Source organism: Giraffa tippelskirchi, chromosome 3, assembly GCF_054371585.1.
Source record: "Giraffa tippelskirchi isolate mGirTip1 chromosome 3, T2T-mGirTip1v1.2.pri, whole genome shotgun sequence".
Taxonomy (NCBI): domain Eukaryota; kingdom Metazoa; phylum Chordata; class Mammalia; order Artiodactyla; family Giraffidae; genus Giraffa; species Giraffa tippelskirchi.
In genome coordinates this window covers 149,889,719-149,910,563 of record NC_137277.1, presented here as the reverse complement: position 1 = coordinate 149,910,563, position 20,845 = coordinate 149,889,719, and the positions used below count along the sequence as shown (strand labels likewise).

Sequence of the window (20,845 nt, the reverse complement as noted above, 5' to 3'; positions counted from 1 at the left end):
AAAGATGACTAGCACAGTGATTTTCAACTTTGACTACACATTAGAATCATCTAAGAAGCTTCTGAAACTTTCTGATGCCTAGAGATTGTTGCTTTGGGATTAGTCTCAGGTTATATATATTTTTAAAGCACCTGAAGAGATTAGTGTACAGTCACTGGCTCCAAGAGCAACCTAGAGCAGCTCAGTTGGTAAAGAATCTGCCTGCAATGCAGGTGACCCCAGTTCAATTCCTGAGTCGGGAAGATCCACTGGAGAAGGGATAGGCTACCCACTCCAGTATTCTTGGGCTTCCCTTGTGGCTCAGCTGGTAAAGAACCACTTGCAATGCAGGAGACCTGAATCTGATCCCTTGGTTGGGAAGATCTCCTGGAGAAGCAAAAGGCTACCCACTCCAGTATTCTGGCCTAGAGAATTCCAAGGACTGTATAGTCCATGGGGTCACAAAGAGTCAGACAAGACTAAGCAGGTTTCACTTTCACAGGAGGAAGAAAGACACAAGGCTGTTGAAATAACCCAGACAAGTTGGTGGTGCTCCTCATGGGTAGGGGTGGGGAACAATGGAAAGAACTAAAACTAAACTTCTAATTAAGTGCTGTTTGGAGAGTAAAACCAACAGAACTTACTCACTGACTAGATGTGGTGGAGTTATTACGTATAGAACACTGTCTACAACACATTAAGAGAAAACATAGAATTTACAGAAGTTACATGTTTTGTATTTTAAAATATTTTTAAATTTTTTGCTTTAAATACATACATATATATGTACAGAAAAAGTCTGGAAAAATAATATAGATAGTTAACAATTGTTATCTCTCTTGGGCTCATTTACAAAGGACATTCACCTTCCATGTCATATACTTCTGCATAATAAAAACTTCAAAAAACAAGTATGTATTACTTTTTAAAATTGTAATCAATAAAGCTTTCAACATTTTAAAGAATCCTTAACAAATGTCTCATTGTGAAATCCATGGTTTCGAGTTCTTTCTAATGGCCGTATCCGTATCTTCTTTTCTATAGTTGAAAGATGCTCCAAAGTAAGGTTGCTTGCTACCCAGTCTCAGACTTCCAACCCCCTAAGAAGTCACAGATGCTATTTTTAAAAATCTTTTACATTTTAAGGTATTACTTACACATAAAAATGTTATCTATTTTACCTGTACAGTTTGATGAATTTTAGTCATCATATATGACCGTGTGACTACAACCACAAGAAAGATCTGTAACAGTTCTCCCTTTCCTCATGCCTCTTTGCAGTTGATCCCCTCCCCATTTCTGGCCCCAGCCATCACTGCCCTACTTTCTATCACAATAGCTTTGCCTTTTCCAGAATGTCACCTAAATGAAACACACTGTAGACAGTTTTTGTGCTTGATTTTTTTCGCTTAGCATAATGAGATTTATGCATGTTGTTTTGTGCATTGATATTGTGTTACTTTTTATTACTTGGTACTATTCCATTGTATGGATATAACACAATTTATCTATTCAACAGTTGATGAATATTTGGACTACTTCCTGGTTTTTGCTATTATGAGTAATACTGTGATAAATGTTTGCATACAGGTCTCTGTGTGGACATGTTTTCATTTGTCTCGGGTAAATGCCTAAGAGAACTGCTGGGTGATACTGTACAATTTCATAAGATCCTGCCACATTGTTTTACAACAGAACTGTACCATTTTGCATTCCTACCATCAATGTATGAATGTTCCACTTATTAGACATCACTGATGCTATTTTATATAGGCCCATGTAAAAGTTTCCCAAGATTACCTTATGATTTTAAAAAGCAAATTAAGTCATCTATTAAAATCTATATGTAAATACTTTAAGTCCTGTAAAAATACATAGCTTTCCTACATATTAGCATTAGCTTTAAATAAGATAAACCAATTCAAATTTACCTTTTAAAGATCTCCCCACCCCTCCTTTCCTCATGTTCTTACCTGAGCTCCTCAATTTTCTCTGAAGTGATAGGTCCCTTCCCCAAAACTTGGTTAATCTCTTCATATAGTTTTTTCTGAATTTCCTCATAGGTGGTTAAAAAACAGACTGCCCAGGTGCACACTAAGTGAAAATTTATATTAATAACAATGAAAGTGAATTCATAGTTTGGGTGCTGAATAAAAAACAAACTTACTATTTTTCGCTATATTCTTTTTTTTCCCCTGATACAGAAGATACATTAATGCTACCAGAAGATAAAACAAGATTTGTTGATGAGATTTGTGCTTCATTCAACAGAACATACACATTTACAGAATATTCTCAAAGAGAGACAGTGAAATGTAGAAAATTTCTTTCATAAAATTGGCAAGTAGTCAAAGGCACTCATTTTAAGGCATTTTACCTTAGTTAAGGCATTTTACCTTAAACAAAACAGTAATGATAATAAATAAACTTCACATCTGGGGAAGTGTTAAATGCTGGCAACTGTGATGGACTGTTTGGTTCACTCAACCATGTAAAATAAAATAACTGATTTGTCAGTTTCCTCAGGAGCCCTAATGAAATGATTCACACAAATCAAAATAGCAGGAGATTTACCTATAAATCAGTGTTTCTAAGTTTTTACTTGTAATACACTGGTTCAAGAACTGAAACTGATTACTTGCTTAGGACAGTGGTTCTCAAAAATCTCCTGGGAGTCAGAGACTGTGTGATGACACAATCCCACCATCCACAGATCCTGACTTAGTAGGTTTAGGGTGTGTCCAAGGTATCTATATTTCTAACAAATATCACGATTATTCTGATGAATGCCAACACTGGAGTTCACTGGCTTATGGCTTACTTTTTCTTAAAATGGCTTATGGATTATAATCACTGAGGAAATCAAAAGGTAAGAAAATTAATTACATAATAAATATAAAATAGTTATATTTTCCTTAGGGATCCACTGGGATTATAACTGTTAAAATGGAACCATCCAGACATACAGCATCTCTTTCCTTAGATTAAGCTTGACATGATTCTATCTATAGCTCTACTTTTTCTATGTCAAGTAATTTTTCAACTGTGTTTAATAATTTCTATTTCTACTTATTATCTCTTTCCTGAGCTAAAGGGCTAGCTTAAATTGGCCTTAAAGTTAATTTTTTAAAATATTTGCTGAAGTCACATATTATCCAAATCCAATGTAAATACATAATTCACTTTCTGCACTTAATAGTATTATCAGTAAAATCAATAGCTACCTGGTACTCAATTATTTTGATAACTTACTAACATCTGGAGTTCATAAAAGGCATATGAGTAACTCACTTTAACTTTTTTCCTATATATATGTTTCTTTATTATGGCTTGTGAGTGAACTGAAGAACTTCTATTTCACAAGTGATGTGAAAACTTATGCAGACAGTATATATGTACATGTATGCAATTTTACAATAATATGTAGTAATATATAACATTGAAAGATTTAGCACAAGGATTTGGATACAGTAGGCACTCTACACCCTGACTGACTACATTATTATTTAAAATTAATGTAACTGTTTAATAACCTCAAACACTGGTTTTTTTGTACAACTCTATTAAAAAGTACGACACAGAGTATAGCTTTAAAATGTGATTTTAAGCCACTTAATGTTCTTTAATTACAATGTTGAATCAAGACACCAATTTATAGTTGGAAAGCTTGGAGGTCATCCTTATTTTAGAACAGGAAAAAAATGTAGAGGTCAGTATCTTGCTTCAGGCTACTAAGTTGCAGAGGAGGGACTTTAATTAAGGTTTCCTGCTGATCTTGCCTTTCAAAATTTCAGAGGTGCTTTAGAAAACAACCAACCCACATGCAAAGAAACAGTAATACTCTGAAAATTTTCCCTCAAAACTACAAAAAAGATTAAAATATTAAGTCAACCTTGGAAATGATCAATTTTTGTAATATCCAGAGTACAACTGATTCAGATTTTTTAAACATTTATTTTTTATTATTTAATTATTTGGCTTCGCTGAGTCTTAACTGCAGCATGTGGGATCTAGTTCCTCGACCAGGGATCAAATCCAGGCCCCTTATATTGGTAGCATGAAGTCCAGCCACTGGACCACCAGGGAAGTCCCTGATTCAGATTTTTTGAAGGTCTTCAGCAAAGATATATTTTAACAGTAATACATTTTTTAAACAAGTATTTTTTTAAAGGTTCAAGACATTATTTTTGACACATGCTTACCTATATTCCACTTAGTCTATAAAATCTGGACATCTCTAGATACCAAAACATTATACAAAGAAGAAAAACTTACAGGAACTTCACATTTTTACTCCTTTTTTAATTTTCTTAAACAGAAAAAGTTGTGAACGAAATCCTTCAAGTAAGCATAAATTCTTTAGATTTTCAACTTGCATTTTAATACCTCCTTTAGCATTTTCTGTTAACATATTTTTATGGATATACAAATTCTTAAAAACTGTATAAATAAATGGTAGTCTGATAAACTGAAAACCAGTAAGAAAGCTTAGAAATGTATCACCCATGTTAGAATTTTAAATAATAATCACCTTTAATTTCACCAAGAAGTTCTTTTAAGTCATGATTTCTGTGGCCTATATTCGCTGCTGGTAGATCTTATTAATAGCAGACAGGATTGAAGTCAAAGTGAAAAGCCGCAGCAGGAAACTGAAAAGCTTACAGCTCTGGTTGGAAAGGTGTCAATAGCAGTTCGTTTTAAAGGCACTAACTAGAATTCACAATCCATAAACTGCATCAGGAAATTTATGGCAATGTTCAGAGGTGGCACAGAGCACCTGGGGTTAAGAAAAGTGGGGGTGGGGGGTGGGGGGAGGAGCACTGTGTGAATCTAGCCTTTCAAACAAGAATAAAAAAGTAAGAGCTAAGGGAAATTATAAAGAGATCTTGCAAACAGTATTTCCTTTATTTTAGAATAGCTTTATCTTTCTGTATTTTATAATCTATCTCAAAAAGAAATCAATTTATACTTACATTTTGCAGTTATTATGCAACTGGCCAGAGAAAATATCATAGTGTCTTCTAGGATCTAGGAAACAAAACTAAGTTTAGAAAGTGTGACATGTAAGGTGGCCTGTATTAGATCCTGTATTAGACCTAGTAACATCTAGAGTATAGAATTGGGAGTTAAGGAAAGGAAACAAGTATATTATTCCTTTATGACGTTTTCACTTGAATAAAATCTATATAATGTAAAAGCCAACCTAAACACTGCACTGCATTTTTGATACAGTGAACATTTATCCAGTAATATTACTGGCTGATGATATAGCAAACAAACTGGCTCAGTCCTATCTTTCTAGCTTGGCTGAGTGCAGCAACAAAGACTCAAGAAGAGTGAGGAGCCTGCCACTGTTCTGGAGTGCGATTTAATTTCTGTACCCACACACACCCAGAAAACCACTTTTTGTCTATGAGGACTTACATCCACAGAGGAGGCAGAAGATTCCTACAGTGAACAGGTGTGGCAGTAATGGCTCCACTCCTGTCTTGTGCCTGACACCGCCACAAACACATAGTAACCCAGTGGTGTGCTGGGGTAACAGATCCACACTGGGAACAAGCCACGCTGCCACATCTGGTCATGTGGGCAGAGCAGTTTAGTCGAAAAAGGCTTACCCAAGTCCTCCTCTGTAACAATCAGAGAATTTTGGTTCAATATCTGCTTACTCATATATTAGATACTATATAGCTGCTTCCAGGAGCTAAATAACAGGACAGCAAATCTAAATACTATTTATGGATGATGTACAATAAAAAAGGAAAAAGCCCTTGAATTCTAGGAAGGCATCTGGGTTAAAGTGAATAAAAAGCACACTCTATACATGTCTGATTATCCTTTGTTTGATAAACATTTAAGAATTACATCACCTGTTGGTCATTAAGGTTCCCCTGTACTAAGGAGTCAATGAAAATATGCTGACTGAAGTTCCTTCCTTTTCGTTCTTTAATGATTTTCTTTAAAATAGATTCCAGTTGCATAAGGGCTTAGAGAACAAAAACAAAAAAGATTTTCATTTGTGAGGATTGAACAATTTTTTGTATTTTTACAATGTTCCTATGTGCAGAGTAAACCTTTCAGTTAAGAGAATAATAACATAATTTTTAAAGCTAATTTAAACTCTAATATTTGTCCTTTTTGCTAACTTTAACACATGTACCAAAATGCATAAAACATATATGCACAATTTAACAAATAACTAAATCAAACACCCAGGTCAAGAAGTAGAACGATTCTAGCCCCTTGAAGAACTTTTACATATATACCCCTCTGCTGGTATTATTCACCTTCCTTCTAAATTCTGTCCTCTTAATTCCATTCTTCTCCCAAATCAAGCATCACTCATTTAGAGACTTCAACAAGCGTGAAACAGTCAGAAAAGTAAATTTCTAAAACCTAGAAGATTAATCCAACTTCCAAGAAAATTATCCAGAGACCATTTCTCAGGCCCCATCTTATTTGACCCATCACAGCACCTGATGGAAACACTTTCTCATTTGGCTCCCAGGATCCCACTCTCCTGGGCTTCATACTTTGCTCCCACTTTACTGCCTGCTCATTCTAAGGATCCTTTGTCAGTTCCTTCTCATCTCTCCAATTTCTTAATGATGGAATGCCCAAGGTCAAGGACTTCTTTTCTTAGATCTTTACTTATACTCATTACCTTGGTGATAATCATGCTCATGCTTTAAATACCTTGGTGATAATCATGCTCATGCTTTAAATACAATCTACGGATGGAACACTCCCAAATTTATATTTCCAGTTAGGACCTCTTTCCCCTGAATTTCAGACTCATATCAAACAATCAACTCAGCATCTCCACTGAGATGTCTGAAGTATACTAAACATAACATATCCAAAACTGAAGCCATCATCTTCCCCTCAAAACTGGATCTTTCCATAGTATCTGTCCCATCTGATTTCCTAAAAATTTCATTTTCCAGTTACTCAGGTCTAAAACCTTGGTATTTCCTTCTCTCATACCTCACATCTAATCTGGCCATTAATGTTGGCAGTTCTGATTTTCAAAATACAGAATTATTCTCCCTTATTCTTTTTCAAAAAAAAATATTCTATTTTCTGCTACCCTCCACCTAGTCCAAGCCACTTATTTTTCTTGCCCAGTTCACTGCAGTAGCCTCCTAATTAGTCTCCCTGCTTCTGTTCTGAGCCCTGAGATGACAGCAGCCCAGTCACACCAAAGCCAGACAAAATCTGTTCCACTCCCATCAGTCTTTCTGGTCTTCTATTCTCCTAACTCATTTCACTCCAGCCATAGAGTTCCCTGTTGTACCTCAAATATATCAGGAAGAATCTTACCTCAAGGACTTTGCAACTACTTTTCCTCCACATGGAATATTCTTTCTACCCTTGGTCATGTGGATGTATTTATAAAATATATAAATATTTTTTTACTCAAATTATAATAGCAAGGACTTTTTAAAATTTTGTTACATTTCTTATATAACATGTCATTTTGATATTATTTCCTTAGCAATTCCTATATTGTTGGATATTTAGATTTTCTTCTGTTTTTCTACTTGTAGAAAAATATCACTACAAAGATATTCATGAACATTTTCTTATTTTAGATAATCTCACTCATTATTTATAACTCTCACTTAACACGCATTTTAAGTTGCTTTCCCAGGACTGCACCTTTGCGCCTCCCATTAACCCTGCAGGCTGTTCCAGCACCGCAACACTCTCATTCTGACCAAGTGCTAGAGTTCACTGACTAATTGATAGCCTTTCCCTCTCTTTTATTTAAGAAAAACTTTCATCATAGGAAATGTAGGAAAAAACATAAAAGGAAGAAAAAACACATGACCTATAATAACTTCATGAATCAGACATAACCCTATTAAAACTGGGCACATTTCCTTTTGTCCTTACTAAAAATAAAGAGTGAAAAAACTTACCATCTTCATATTGTTTTTTCCGAGTTGTACTTTTATCAAGTGATCCATCCAGAAAGCCTTTTCCAATCTCAGACCAAACCTGAAAATAGGAAAGTATATCTATTATTTAGTACATAAATTTTCCAAATAATACCAAGCAATCTAAGCTAATAAGTGAAGAACCTCTGTCTCACCAACAGAACTGCTAAACTCTCCCTTTCACATGGGAATCATTTACTCCATTGTCTTTGAAGATAAGGCACAAAATATATCTCACTAATTTCATTCAAAGTACTTTCAAACTAATTATAACTCAAAAGTCAAAGTTCCCTTATTTTCAAAGGAATATGAATGAAAAGGAAGAGGAAACAGAAGTAGAGTCAATTCTCAATTTTTTATTACAATGGCACTGGTGGATAAGTAAAATTCATTGTAAAGTGGTAAAGTGGAAGTCGCTCAGTTGTGTCTGACTCTTTGCAACCCGATGGACTGTATCCTGCCAGGCTCCTCTGTCCATTGGATTCTCCAGGCAAGAATATTGGAGTGGGTTGTCATTCCCTTCTCCAGGGGATCTTCCCTACCCAGTCATCGAACCCAAGTCTCCTGCATTGCAGGCAGATTCTTTATCATCTGAAATGAATTCCAAATTTTTACTTCACCATGATAACTGGAAGGGATTCCCTAGTGGCTCAGTCGGTAGAGTCTGCCTGCAATGTGGGAGACCTGGGTTGGATCCCTGGGTTGGCAAGAACCCCTGGAGAAGGAAATGGCCACCCACTCCAGTATTCTTGCCTGGAAAATCCCATGGATGGAGGAGCCTGGCAGGCTACAGTCCATGGGGTTGCAAACAGTCGGACACAACTGAGTGACTTCACTCTTCCCTGTCGTTCTGCACCTCAAAGATAAAGTTAAGATGATAACTGGTAAGCCTTGACTAAGATCTAGAAAAAGGTTAAAAATTAGTCTCAAGTTTAGAGAGAGTAAACAATAGGATTTCAATACTGGATACTTAGTCCCGAAAATTTTTCTTTACAATTCAGAAATTCTGAAAGAACTTGTGGAAAAAAGAAAATAAATAAGTATTTAAAAAATATTCATAGTTATGAGTCCTCGAGTCTTAGCTTCCAAAGATATGCCTTTCAGACTATTTAAATGTAAAAAATTAAACTATTAAATGTACTATAAAAACATGCAGCAAATGTTTATATTAGGAATACCCTTTAAGTGAGAAAGAAGTGCCTAAGCACAACACAGAGCACAGGGCAAAAATTTATGATGAAAAAGTTGAGTTAATTTAGCTATTCCACCCCAACAAAAAAAGCTGAACAGACTGAAAAATCAACAGTTCTTCTTGGATCTCTGAGGTAGAATAGGGCCCCAGGCAAACTGAGGCCCCCAAGGCAAGAGAGAGGTGAAAATGGGGAGGCACATCTCACTGGAGCAGACTGACAGGTGGAAATTACCTCAGGAACCAGTGCTGGGATAGGAGAACCTGAACTAAAATTGACTAACAGCTGGAGATTCACTATACACAACTCTGACAGTCAAAAACAGAGGCTTATGGTAAACCTAAAATTGCTTAAAAAAAAAAAGGGCTTTTTTAAAACATTATAAATAAAAGTAAAAGCAAATGAAAATTGAGATAAAAAAATAAAAAGCTCTTACCGATTGGTAAGAAAAAGAAAGACATTGATTGAAATACGGGTAGAGGACATGAGAAAGCATCCCACAAAAAAGAAATACAAGTTGCTCAGCAAAAATATTACACAATGATTAACTTCACAAACAAGAAAAGAATTACAAATGTTAATCATGAAAGATCATCTTTTACTTACTAGATAGGCAAATATTTAAAAGATGAATAATTATATGTCAAAAACACAAGGAAAGAGCACACTGATGTTGGTGGGAAAGTAACTAGGACCATGTTTTTGGCGGGCAATTCAGAAACACAGTATGCAAATGGGTGTGAGATGTACATTTTTTCACGTTAACACCTGTGAAACAGAAACGCATCTTAGAGCCGATGACATCTCCCAAGTACGGTCAGCCAAGCAGCAGGCCTGGTACAGCTAACGCTGCCTCTGCACTCACAACCCGGTTAGTACTTCTGGTGGCTCAGCTGGACAACAGCAACCCCTTAGAGTTTCAGACATTAAAGATCAGACATTAAGGACATTAAAGATCACTTAAGGCAGGATTTTAGCTCATGATTATGGTCTGAAAACTTTCCTTTGACAACTTTCAGTAACATTAAAAAAAAATACCAGACTCCTGCCAAAAATAGAGAATCTGCACCTAGTCACACACAAAAACATGTAATTTGAATCTAGTCAAACCCAAATGAGGAACATTCTACAAAATAATTGGCCTGTACTTAATTTTTTAAAAAAGTCAACATCAAGAAACAAAGAAAAGCTGAAAAACCGTTTCATGTTAAAGAGGTTTGACCACTAAAAGTAAAGAAATCTAAATATGGGCTCTGGATAAAAATATGGAAGCTAAGCTTCCTAAGTCTGACAACTATTTTGTTGCTATATGAGAGAATGTTCTTATTTTTGTGATATATAAACTGAAGTATTTAGGGGGAAAGAAGTAAAGTGTCTACTCTCAAATCTTTTGGGTAAGGAGGAGAGGAATGGATGGAAGGATGGATGGATAAGACAGACAGATACTGAATGAAAAAAGTAAATGGGGCAAAATGTAAACAACAGCTGAAGGATATCATGGGAGTTCCTAGTACTGGTTGCCACTTTACTATACGTTTGAAATTATTACTTCTACTTTGAAATTCTAAGGAAAGAAAGGTAAAGAAAACGTCAGCTTAAAAATACTGAGAATAGGGACTTCCCTAGTGGTCCAGTGGCTAAGACTCTGAGCTCCCAATGGAGGGCATGAGTTCAATCCCTGGTTGGGGAACTAAGATTCCACATGCTGCATGTGCAATAAATATATAAAACATTTAAAAAAAATACCCAGAGTAGGAACAGGTATCAGTAGCTTGGAATAAAAATCCTAGAAATAATAGTAGAGTTCCTTTTTTAAAAATGCTGTCTCATCAACATGAAAAAAAATCAGACATCAACAACTGAGTCAAAAAGTGATTCTTCATTAAAATAGAAAAACATTTTAGGAATCCTTTAGCCAATTTATTTTACCTGGATACCCTGAGTAGTTTATTCTAGGAAGTGGAATTTAGGGTGATTTTTTCCAGTTTTATTTTTACACTCCTGAACATGTGAACATTTTCTAAGAAATGAACATTTTTCAATCATCAAACACAAGCAATAAAACCATCTTAATGGGAAAAAGGATAATATTAAACAGTGACAGAGTACTAAGCCACAGTTCCTACTGATTTTGTTTTACATGTATTGCATTGATTATTTAACCTGTTTTTTATAGATTTGAAGAAAATAAGGAATAATTTATCAGAGATCCAAAACTGCAGTGAAGTAAATGACTTAAGTACGATTCAAAACAAATTAATATAATGTTGAGACTGGTAAAAATAGAGAATAATAAAGTCCATATGCTGCTGCTGCTAAGTCACTTCAGTCGTGTCCGACTCTGTGCGACCCCATAGACAGCAGCCCACCAGGCTCCCCCATCCCTGGGATTCTCCAGGCAAGAACATTCCATTTCCTTCTCCAATGCGTGAAAGTGAAAAGTGAAAGTGAAGTCGCTTAGCCGTGTTCGACTCTTGGCGACCCCATGGACTGCATGCAGCCTATGAGGCTCCTCCGTCCATGGGATTTTCCAGGCAAGAGTACTGGAGTGGGGTGCCACTGCCTTCTCCGAAAGTCCATATGAGACTTCAGAAAAGTCAAACAGTAACTCAATCTTCAATTGAACTATCCTTTTTTCAAATCATATTCATTTCATTAGTACTTTAATGCTTCATCAACTTTAATTTCTTTCAATAAAGGATATAGTCTCGTTCTACTAAGTACAGTGTTTCTCTTTATCCTAGAAATTAGCATTATTTTATAACATACTTGGTTTTTGTTTTTGTTTCTACCATGCTGCACAACTTGCAGGATCTCAGTTCCTCAGTCAGGGATGAATCCAGGCCACAGCAGTGAAAGCCAAGAATCCTAACCACTGGGCCACCAGGGAACTCCTGACATACTTGCTAAGTATTCAAGAAAATATTTTTAGTCATTTTTTAAATTTCAAAAGATAGCTGCTTAAAAAGGTAATCCTTAAATTTTTTACAAAGGCAACAATTATCTTTCTTACATTGTTGTTTTTAGCCACAAACAAGGACATTCTGTACCACAGAATCTTAAAACTTCTTAAGAGGTGAAGTCTACATTCCTCAAGTATCCAATTTGATGAAAGAGTAAACTTAAATTTGGCCCTAGACTTACTGTGCCATGATTCTTCTGGAAGCGAATGACTTCCTGTTCGTCTTCAAATGTACTGCCCATTACCATCTGTGTAACAGACTTCATAGCAAAGCCAAGCATATGCTGGCAGAGGGGGACATGCTGGGACTCTGGATACGAGAGCCATTTATCCAATAATTCTTCCGAAAGCTGAAACAGAACAGAAAACCACAATGATTTTCTATTCCCTCCTACTAAATCTTAGAGAACTCAATCAAGTAGATTCATCTCATAGAGTTCAATTCTGTAACCAAGGCAAGCATTCAAGTGTTTACTTGATCTGTCAGACTAACACTGGCTCTACCAATAATTACATCCCTAGTAGTTTAGGTTCAGATTCTGTCAAAGGACTGATACGTAAAACAAAACAACCACAACAATAAGAACAGAAAATACAAGTCATTTAAAGGCTGGGAAAACCTTGAACCTAAAGGAACTTTCAATATTAGAGTCTTAGTATCAAATTAAAAATAGTAAAGATTCACCACAGAGTAGCTGTGTTCTAGTAAACAATAAATATACAAATGTGCGAAAGTCTTAGATAAGCTTCAGTGACGGAAACCTCTCAGGGTCTCTTTGTTATTCCTTTATCCACTGAATATTTATCAAATCCCTTGTGGAACAAAGCACATGTAATAAAAAGATCAAAAGCTTTGGAGTCAAAGCATGGGTTTACTTCTGGCTCTGTCACTTAGAAGCAATGTTAACTTTGAGCAATTTGCTTGACTTTTCCAAGGTGCAGCTGTCTCAAAAGTTAAACAGGGATGACATGGTCTCTCCACTTTTCATGGCTGCTGTGATAGGGATAATCATACTTACATCACAAAACACAGTAACTGGGTTTGTAAAGTAAAATATATGTAGACCCTTTCACATAAAATATATGTGGAGGTGATGGAATTCCAGTTGAGCTATTTCAAATCCTTTCATGTTAGGAACTCAAATTTAAGCTACGCTGCCATATCAACTCCATGCAAGTTTTGTCATAGGGTAAAGGGCTTCACTGATCCACACATATGCCACTATCATAGATTTTGAAAACGTATTGTATCTTTGTATTTCCCATTACAATTCTGTTTCAAAAAGTTCCAGATGAGGGACTGACTTCCAAAATGATGGAGTGAGACTTTGGTGATCTCACTCCGCCTCTAAAACAATGAAAATACGAGCAAAACCACTAAACAACTAACATTAACCATTTTGGCACTTTGGCAATTAACCAAAACTCAGTCCCCAGTGTGAAGTGTCTATTCAACAGGAACAACTGGACCTTGGTAAGACAGTGAGGTCTTTGACGTTTTTAACCTAACATTATTTGATTTCCTTTCTCTCCCCATCTCAATGGTAGCCAAAAGTCAACAAACAGCATTGCAGAAAACAGAGCTCTAGTAAAAAGCACCCTCATCACTGGTGACCAAAATGGTCACTGAAAATGGACAACTAGGGAATCCCAAGGCTCTATGCCTCCTCAAAATTAAGTAATGAGCTAGCTAAGCTGTCAGAATCAACTTCTGAAAAACTCTGGAATACAGTAAAAAAAACAATCAGGGGAAGGCCTGATAAAGAAAGCAGCAGCTGCTCTGAGGTAGGGAAGTACTGTGGCATTTTAAACAACCTGGTTCTGATTCCCATATCCCAGAGGAGCAGAAGCTAAGAGAACAGCAGCACATACTCCTGATGCAAATTGCTAGAAAGCAATACAGTCATTTTGGTCAAAAAGTTGTGGCCGTGAGTCTTAACCTGACAACTCCCATTAAGGACTGTCCCTGTCTCGCCCAACTCAGCATTTCTACAGCTAAGACAGGTTCCTAGGTGACTTCTGCTGAAAACATTTAAAAGTGCAGGTATTGGCTGCAACAGCTGGTGCATGAAACAACGAATGGGATGAGCAATAAACAGATCAAGAAGACAGGGAAGGAAGAGACTGGGAGAAGAGGCAACTATGAGAATAAGAGCTCAGATATCGTGATAAACCTTTAGAGTTAATGAGGGAATGTGGCAAGGTTAATGACTATAAATAAGATCAATATGCAGAAATCAATCATATATAAAAGAAATAAAAATGAAATTTGAAAACCTTATCATTTACTATAGTATCTTTTAAAAACTACTAATTATCTAAGAGTAAATTTAGTAAAAGATATTTAAGATCTCATAAAAGTAAAAAAATTATTGAGAAAAACTAAAGACCGAAACTAGTAGAAGTGACAAATAGATTTAAGGGACTAGACCTGATAGACAGAGTGCCTGATGAACTATGGACAGAGGTTCGTGACATTGTACAGGAGCAGGGATCAAGAAAATCCCCAAAGAAAAAAAATGCAAAAAAGCAAAATGGCTGCCTGAGGAGGCCTTACAGATAGCTGGCAAGAGAAGAGAAGTGAAAAGCAAAGGAGAAAAGGAAAGATATTCCCATCTGAATGCAGAGTTCCAAAGAATAGCAAGGAGAGATAAGAAAGCCTTCCTCAGCGATCAGTGCAAAGAAATAGAGGAAAACAACAGATTAGGAAAGGCTAGAGATCTCTTCAAGAAAATTAGAGATACCAAAGGAACATTTCATGCAAAGATACGCTCGATAAAGGACAGAAATGGAATGGACCTAACAGAAGCAGAAGATATTAAGAAAAGGTGGCAAGAATACACAGAAGAACTGTACAAAAAAGATCTTCACGACCCAGATAATCACGATGGTGTGATCACTCACCTAGAGCCAGACATCCTGGAATGTGAAGTCAAGTGGGCCTTAGAAAGCATCACTGTGAACAAAGCTAGTGGAGGTGATGGGATTCCAGTTGAGCTATTTCAAATCCTCAAAGGTGATGCTGTGAAAGTGCTGCACTCGATATGCCAGCAAATTTGGAAAACTCAGCAGTGGCCACAGGACTGGAAAAGGTCAGTTTTCGTTCCAATCCCAAAGAAAGGCAATGCCAAAGAATGCTCAAACTACCGCACAATTGCACTCATCTCACATGCTAGTATGGAGAAGGAAATGGCACCCCACTCCAGTACTCTTACCTGGAAAATCCCATGGACGGAAGAGCCTAGTAGGCTACAGTCCATGCGGTCACTAAGAGTCGGACACGACTAAGCGACTTCACTTCCACTTTACCCTTTCATGCACTGGAGAAGGAAATGGCAACCCACTCCAGTATTCTTGCCTGGAGAATCCCAGGGACGGCGGAGCCTGGTGGGCTGCCGTCTATGGGGTCACACAGAGTTGGACACGACTGAAGCGACTTAGCAGCAGCAGCAGCACATGCTAGTAAAGTAATGCTCAAAATTCTCCAAGCCAGGCTTCAGCAATACGTGAACCGTGAACTTCCAGTTGTTCAAGCTGGTTTTAGAAAAGGCAGAGGAACCAGAGATCAAATTGCCAATATCCGCTGGATCATCGAAAAAGCAAGAGAGTTCCAGAAAAACATCTATTTCTGCTTTATTGACAATGCCAAAGCCTTTGACTGTGTGGATCACAATAAACTGTGGAAAATTCTGAAAGAGATGGGAATACCAGATCATCTGACCTGTCTCTTGAGAAACCTGCATGCAGGTCAGGAAGCAACAGGTAGAACTGGACATGGAACAACAGACAGGTTCCAAATAGAAAAAGGAGTACATCAAGGCTGTATATTGTCACCCTGCTGATTTAACTTATATGCAGAGTACATCATGAGAAACGGTGGGCTGGAAGAAACACAAGCTGGAATCAAGATTGCTGGAAGAAATATCAATAACCTCAGATATGCGGATGACACCACCCTTATGGCAGAAAGTGAAGAACTAAAGAGCTTCTTGATGAAGGTGAAAGAGCAGAGTGAAAAAGTTGGCTTAAAGTTCAACGTTCAGAAAACTAAGATCATGGCATCTGGTCCCATCACTTCATGGGAAATAGATGGGGAAACAGTGGAAACAGTGTCAGACTTTATTTTTTTGGGCTCCAGAATCACTGCTGATGGTGACTGCAGCCATGAAATTAAAAGATGCTTACTCCTTGGAAGGAAGGTCATGGCCAACCTAGATAGCATATTGAAAAGCAGAGACATTACTTTGCCAACAAAAGTCCGTCTAGTCAAGGCTATGGTTTTGCCAGTGGTCATGTATGGATGTGAGAGTTGGATGGTGAAGAAAGCTGAGCGCCGAAGAATTGATGCTTTTGAACTGTGGTGTTGGAGAAGACTCTTGAGAGTCCCTTGGACTGCAAGGAGATCCAATCAATCCATCCTAAAAGAGATCAATCCTGGCTGTTCATTGGAAGGTCTGATATTGAAGCTGAAACTCCAATACTTTGGCCACCTCATGCGAAGGGTTGACTCATTGGAAAAGACCCTAATGCTGGGTAGGACTGGGAGCGGGAGGAGAAGGGGACGACAGAGGATGAGATGGTTGGATGGCATCACCAACTCGATGGATATGGGTTTGGGTAGACTCCGGAAGTTGGTGATGGACAGAGAGGACTGGCATGCTGCAATTCATGGGGTCGCAAAGAGTCAGACACGACTGAGCGACTGAACTGAACCTAAAAACCAAAAAGTGGGAGGGTATTCTTCCATATTCATGGATTGGAAAATTCCATAACATTGTGGACAAGGAATGTTGCCTACCATTACAATAAACAAGGCATGTTGCCACCATCAAGCCATCAGTCACCGCAGCCCCTCCTCCCAACATGGCATACCCTGAGGGGATTCAGAATGAAGAAAAACAGGATACTGGTCCTAGGTTCAGTTCAGTTCAGTTCAGTCGCTCAATAGTGTCTGATGCTTTGCGAACCCATGGACTGCAGTATGCCAGGCCTCCCTGACCATCACCAACTCCCGGAGTTTACCCAAACTCATGTCCATTGAGTCGGTGATGCCATCCAACCATCTCATTCTCTGTTGTCCCCTTCTCCTCCTGCCTTCAATCTTTCCCAGCATCAGGGTCTTTTCAAATGAGTCAGTTCTTCGCATCAGGTGGCCAAAGGATTGGAGTTTCATCTTCAACATCAGTCCTTCCAATGAATATTCAGGACTGATTTCCTTTAGGATGGACTGGTTGGATTTCCTTGCAGTCCAAGGGACTCTCAAGAGTCTTCTCCAACACCACAGTTCAAAAGCATCAATTCTTCTGTGCTCAGCTTTCTTTACAGCCCAACTCTCACATCCATACATGACTACTGGAAAAACCACAGCCTTGACTAGATGGTCCTAGGTAAGTAGATGTATATCTAAGGAATAATTTTAATGAGCTCAGACTCTTAAATAAATTTCTCATATGAAGAAAAGCACTAAAGTCACTAATTTGTGAAGTCTTGTTTTTGTGATCAGTAGTAGTCTTTTGATGTTTGACTATACAGTTTTCTCAGGATACACAGGAGTATATCCTGGCTTCTTCCTTACTTCTACAGAACAATTCCTTAGGGCTTCCCTGGTAGCTCAGTGGTAAAGAATCTGTCTGGCAAAGCAGGAGATAGGGGTTCGATCCCTGATCCAGGAAGATCCCATGTGCTGTGAAGTCGCTAAGCCCGTACACCACAACTATTGAGCCTGTGCTCTAGAGCCTGGGAACTGCAACTACTGAGCCCACATGCCCTAGAGCCCATGCTTCACAAGAGAAGCCACCACATAGAGAAGCCTGCACTCTGCAATTCGAGAGTAGCCCCAGTTCTCCACAACTAAGGAAAGGACAGTGCATCAATGAAGACCCAGCACAGTGAGAAATAAATAAAATTAATAAACAAAATTTTTAAACAACAGTTCCTCAGAGCCATCTGAGAGGCTATTCCCCATGCTACTGTTCTCAGTAAGGTCTCCAAATGAAACATAACTCACAGTTTTTAGGTTGCAGATTTTTCTCTAGCCAACAAAACTGTACATACATCAAGTGACCTATACAGTTATCCGGTTTTTGATAAAGGGAATATTACAGTACAATGGAAAAAGGATGATCTTTTCAATAAGTTATGCTGGATCAACTGGATAGTCATATGGGGAAAAAAATGTTAATCCCTTCCTCATTCTTTGCACAGTAATAAACACTAAACAGATTATAGATCAAAGTTTGAAAGAGAAATATGACAAGTCTGAGAACAAACCTTAAATGAATATATTCATGACAACAGGTTAAAAGTCAGACCACACTAAAATTAGCATGTTCATCAAAACAAGCTTGTTGAACTTGTTCAGTTGCTAAGTCACATCCAACTCCTTGCAACCTCATGGAATGCAGCACGCCAGGCTTCCCTGTCCTTTACCATCTCCCCAAGTTTGCTCTAACTCATGTCCACTGAGTTGGTGAGGCCACCCAAACATCTCATCCTCTGTCGCCCTCTTCTCCTCGTGCCTTCGATCTTTCCCAGCAGCAGGGTCTTTTCCAATCAGTTGCTCTTCACATCAGGTGGCCAAAGTATTGGAGCTTCAACTTCAGCACAGTCCTTCTAATGAGTATTTACAGTTAATCAACCGTGAGTCTTCTCCAGCACCACAGTTTGAAAGCATCAGTTCTTTGGTGCTCAACCTTCTTTATGGTCCACCTCTCACATTCATACATGACCACTGGAAAAACCGTAGCTTTGACTATATGGACCTTTGTTGGCAAAGTAACGTCTCTGCTTTTAAATATGCTATCTACGTTTATCATAACTCTCCTTCCAAGGTGTGTCTTTTAATTTCATGGCTGCAATCACTGTAGTGATTTTGGAGCACAAGGAAAGAAAATCTGTCACTGCTTCTGCCACTTTTTCCCTTTCTATTCACCATGAAGTTTTGATGCTTTCAAAATGTGGTGCTGAAGAAGACACTTGAGAGTCCCTTAGCAAGGAGATCAAACCAGCCAATCCTAAAGGAAATCAACCCTGAACATTCATTGTAAGGACTGATGCTGAAGCTGAAGTTCCTATACTTTGGCCACCTGATGCCAAGAGCCAACTCATTGCAAAAGACCCTGGGGCTGGGAAAGACTGAGGGCATGAGGAGAAGAGGGAGGCAGAGGATGAGATGGTTAGATAGCATCATGGACTCAATGGACATGAATCTGAGCAAACTCCAGGAGATATGAAGGACAGGGAAGTCTGGAGTGCTGTAGTCCATAGGGTCGTAAGGAGTCAGACATGACTTAGACACTGAACAACAAAAACAACATCATTAAACTTTGTTTCTAATGAAAATTTAATGAATATTAAGACTATCACTGATAGTCAAGTGGTTCACTGTTTTTTTGGATAGTAACACAGGTTAGTGTAAACTAAAATTAATATGTAGAAAAGAATAACTAATAAAAAATAACATAAATGAAAATACAGAAATTAACTTAAATCACCTTAAATTCAACCCAGTAGTGATAATTACCGATAATATTTTTTATACAGCTTTTCATGTTTTCTATAGTGTATCTATGTATATGTGCACATATATGTGTGTATAGAGGTATACTTTGAACAATGTAATAATTCTCTACAAATTTTTCCGTATATTGGTTTTTTCACTTATCATCTGTTATGGGTTGAACTGTGCCCCCCTCAAAAAAAGATCCTGAAGTTCTAACCCCCCAGTGCCTGTGAATGTGACCTGATATGGGAACAGGTTCTTTGCAGATAATTTAAGATGTGCACATTAAGGCCTTAACACAATATGACTATGTCCTTATAAAAAGGGGAAATTTGGACACTGAAACACACACACACACACACAAACATAAACACACACAGGGAGACTTCATTATAAATAAGAAGGCAGAGACTGAGGTGATAAATCTGCAAAATGGTCAGCAAACTGCCAGCAACTAGAAACGAGGCATGAAACCGACTTTTCCTCAAGGCTCTCAGAAGGAGCCAACTCTGTTGACACCGGAATCCTGGACCAACAGCCTCCAGAACTGAGAGACAATACATTTCTGTCGTTTAAGCCACCAAGTCTGTGGTACTTTGTTACGCTAGCCCTAGCAAATTACTATATCACCTTAAAGCCATCTCCACGTGTCAATAAATAAATGTCTTTGCCATCTTTCTTAACGTTTTCATTCTCATCCATTGCAAAGATTTATGATTCAAATAATCCTCTACTACTGGACTTTTAAGTATTTTTAAATTTCTGCCTCAATAAACAATGCTTCGATAGTCATCTTTGCCATTTGGCTTCTTTTGACCTGAAATTTCTGAGTTAAGTAGTTTTTTAAGCTTTTACCACACTGTACTGGAGAAAGCATATATCAACTTATACTCTTATCAGCAAAATGCCCATTTCCCATACCTTGGACATTACTAAGTGTTGTCATTTGATAAAATCTCTGTCAGTCTAACAGGTCAAAAAATCCCAACATTGCTTTAATTGGTTTATTTCATGCTAATTATTGGTAGGCTCTGGATAAGTTTGCCAGCAAAAGTCCGTCTAGTTAAGGCTATGGTTTTTCCACTGGTCATGTATGGATGTGAGAGTTGGACGGTGAAGAAAGCTGAGCACCGCAGAATTGATGCTTTTGAACTGTGGTATTGGAGAAGCCTCTTGAGAGTCCCTTGGACTGCAAGGAGATCTAATCAATCCATCCTAAAAGAGATCAATCCTGGGTGTTCATTGGAAGGACTGATGTTGAAGCTGAAAC

At 37.8% G+C, this 20,845-nt stretch overlaps 1 protein-coding gene across 16 annotated transcripts in view; it reads right to left on the bottom strand.

Moving 5' to 3' along the window:
* Nucleotides 1–20,845, bottom strand: part of CYP20A1 (cytochrome P450 family 20 subfamily A member 1) — a 46,753-nt gene that overhangs the window by 11,851 nt on the left and 14,057 nt on the right. For 15 of the 16 annotated variants that reach the window (XM_081582006.1, XM_081582004.1, XM_081581999.1 and 12 more), the window contains 5 exons: nucleotides 12,257–12,424; nucleotides 7,905–7,983; nucleotides 5,850–5,965; nucleotides 4,953–5,007; nucleotides 1,953–2,073 (listed from right to left, as the gene is read on the bottom strand). In XM_081582006.1, the coding sequence (XP_081438132.1) occupies nucleotides 1,953–2,073; nucleotides 4,953–5,007; nucleotides 5,850–5,965; nucleotides 7,905–7,983; nucleotides 12,257–12,424 (539 nt within the window). Of the gene's footprint in view, nucleotides 1–1,952; nucleotides 2,074–4,952; nucleotides 5,008–5,849; nucleotides 5,966–7,904; nucleotides 8,004–12,252; nucleotides 12,425–20,845 lie in introns of all 16 variants that reach the window. The other variant, XM_081581991.1, reaches the window with a different exon arrangement.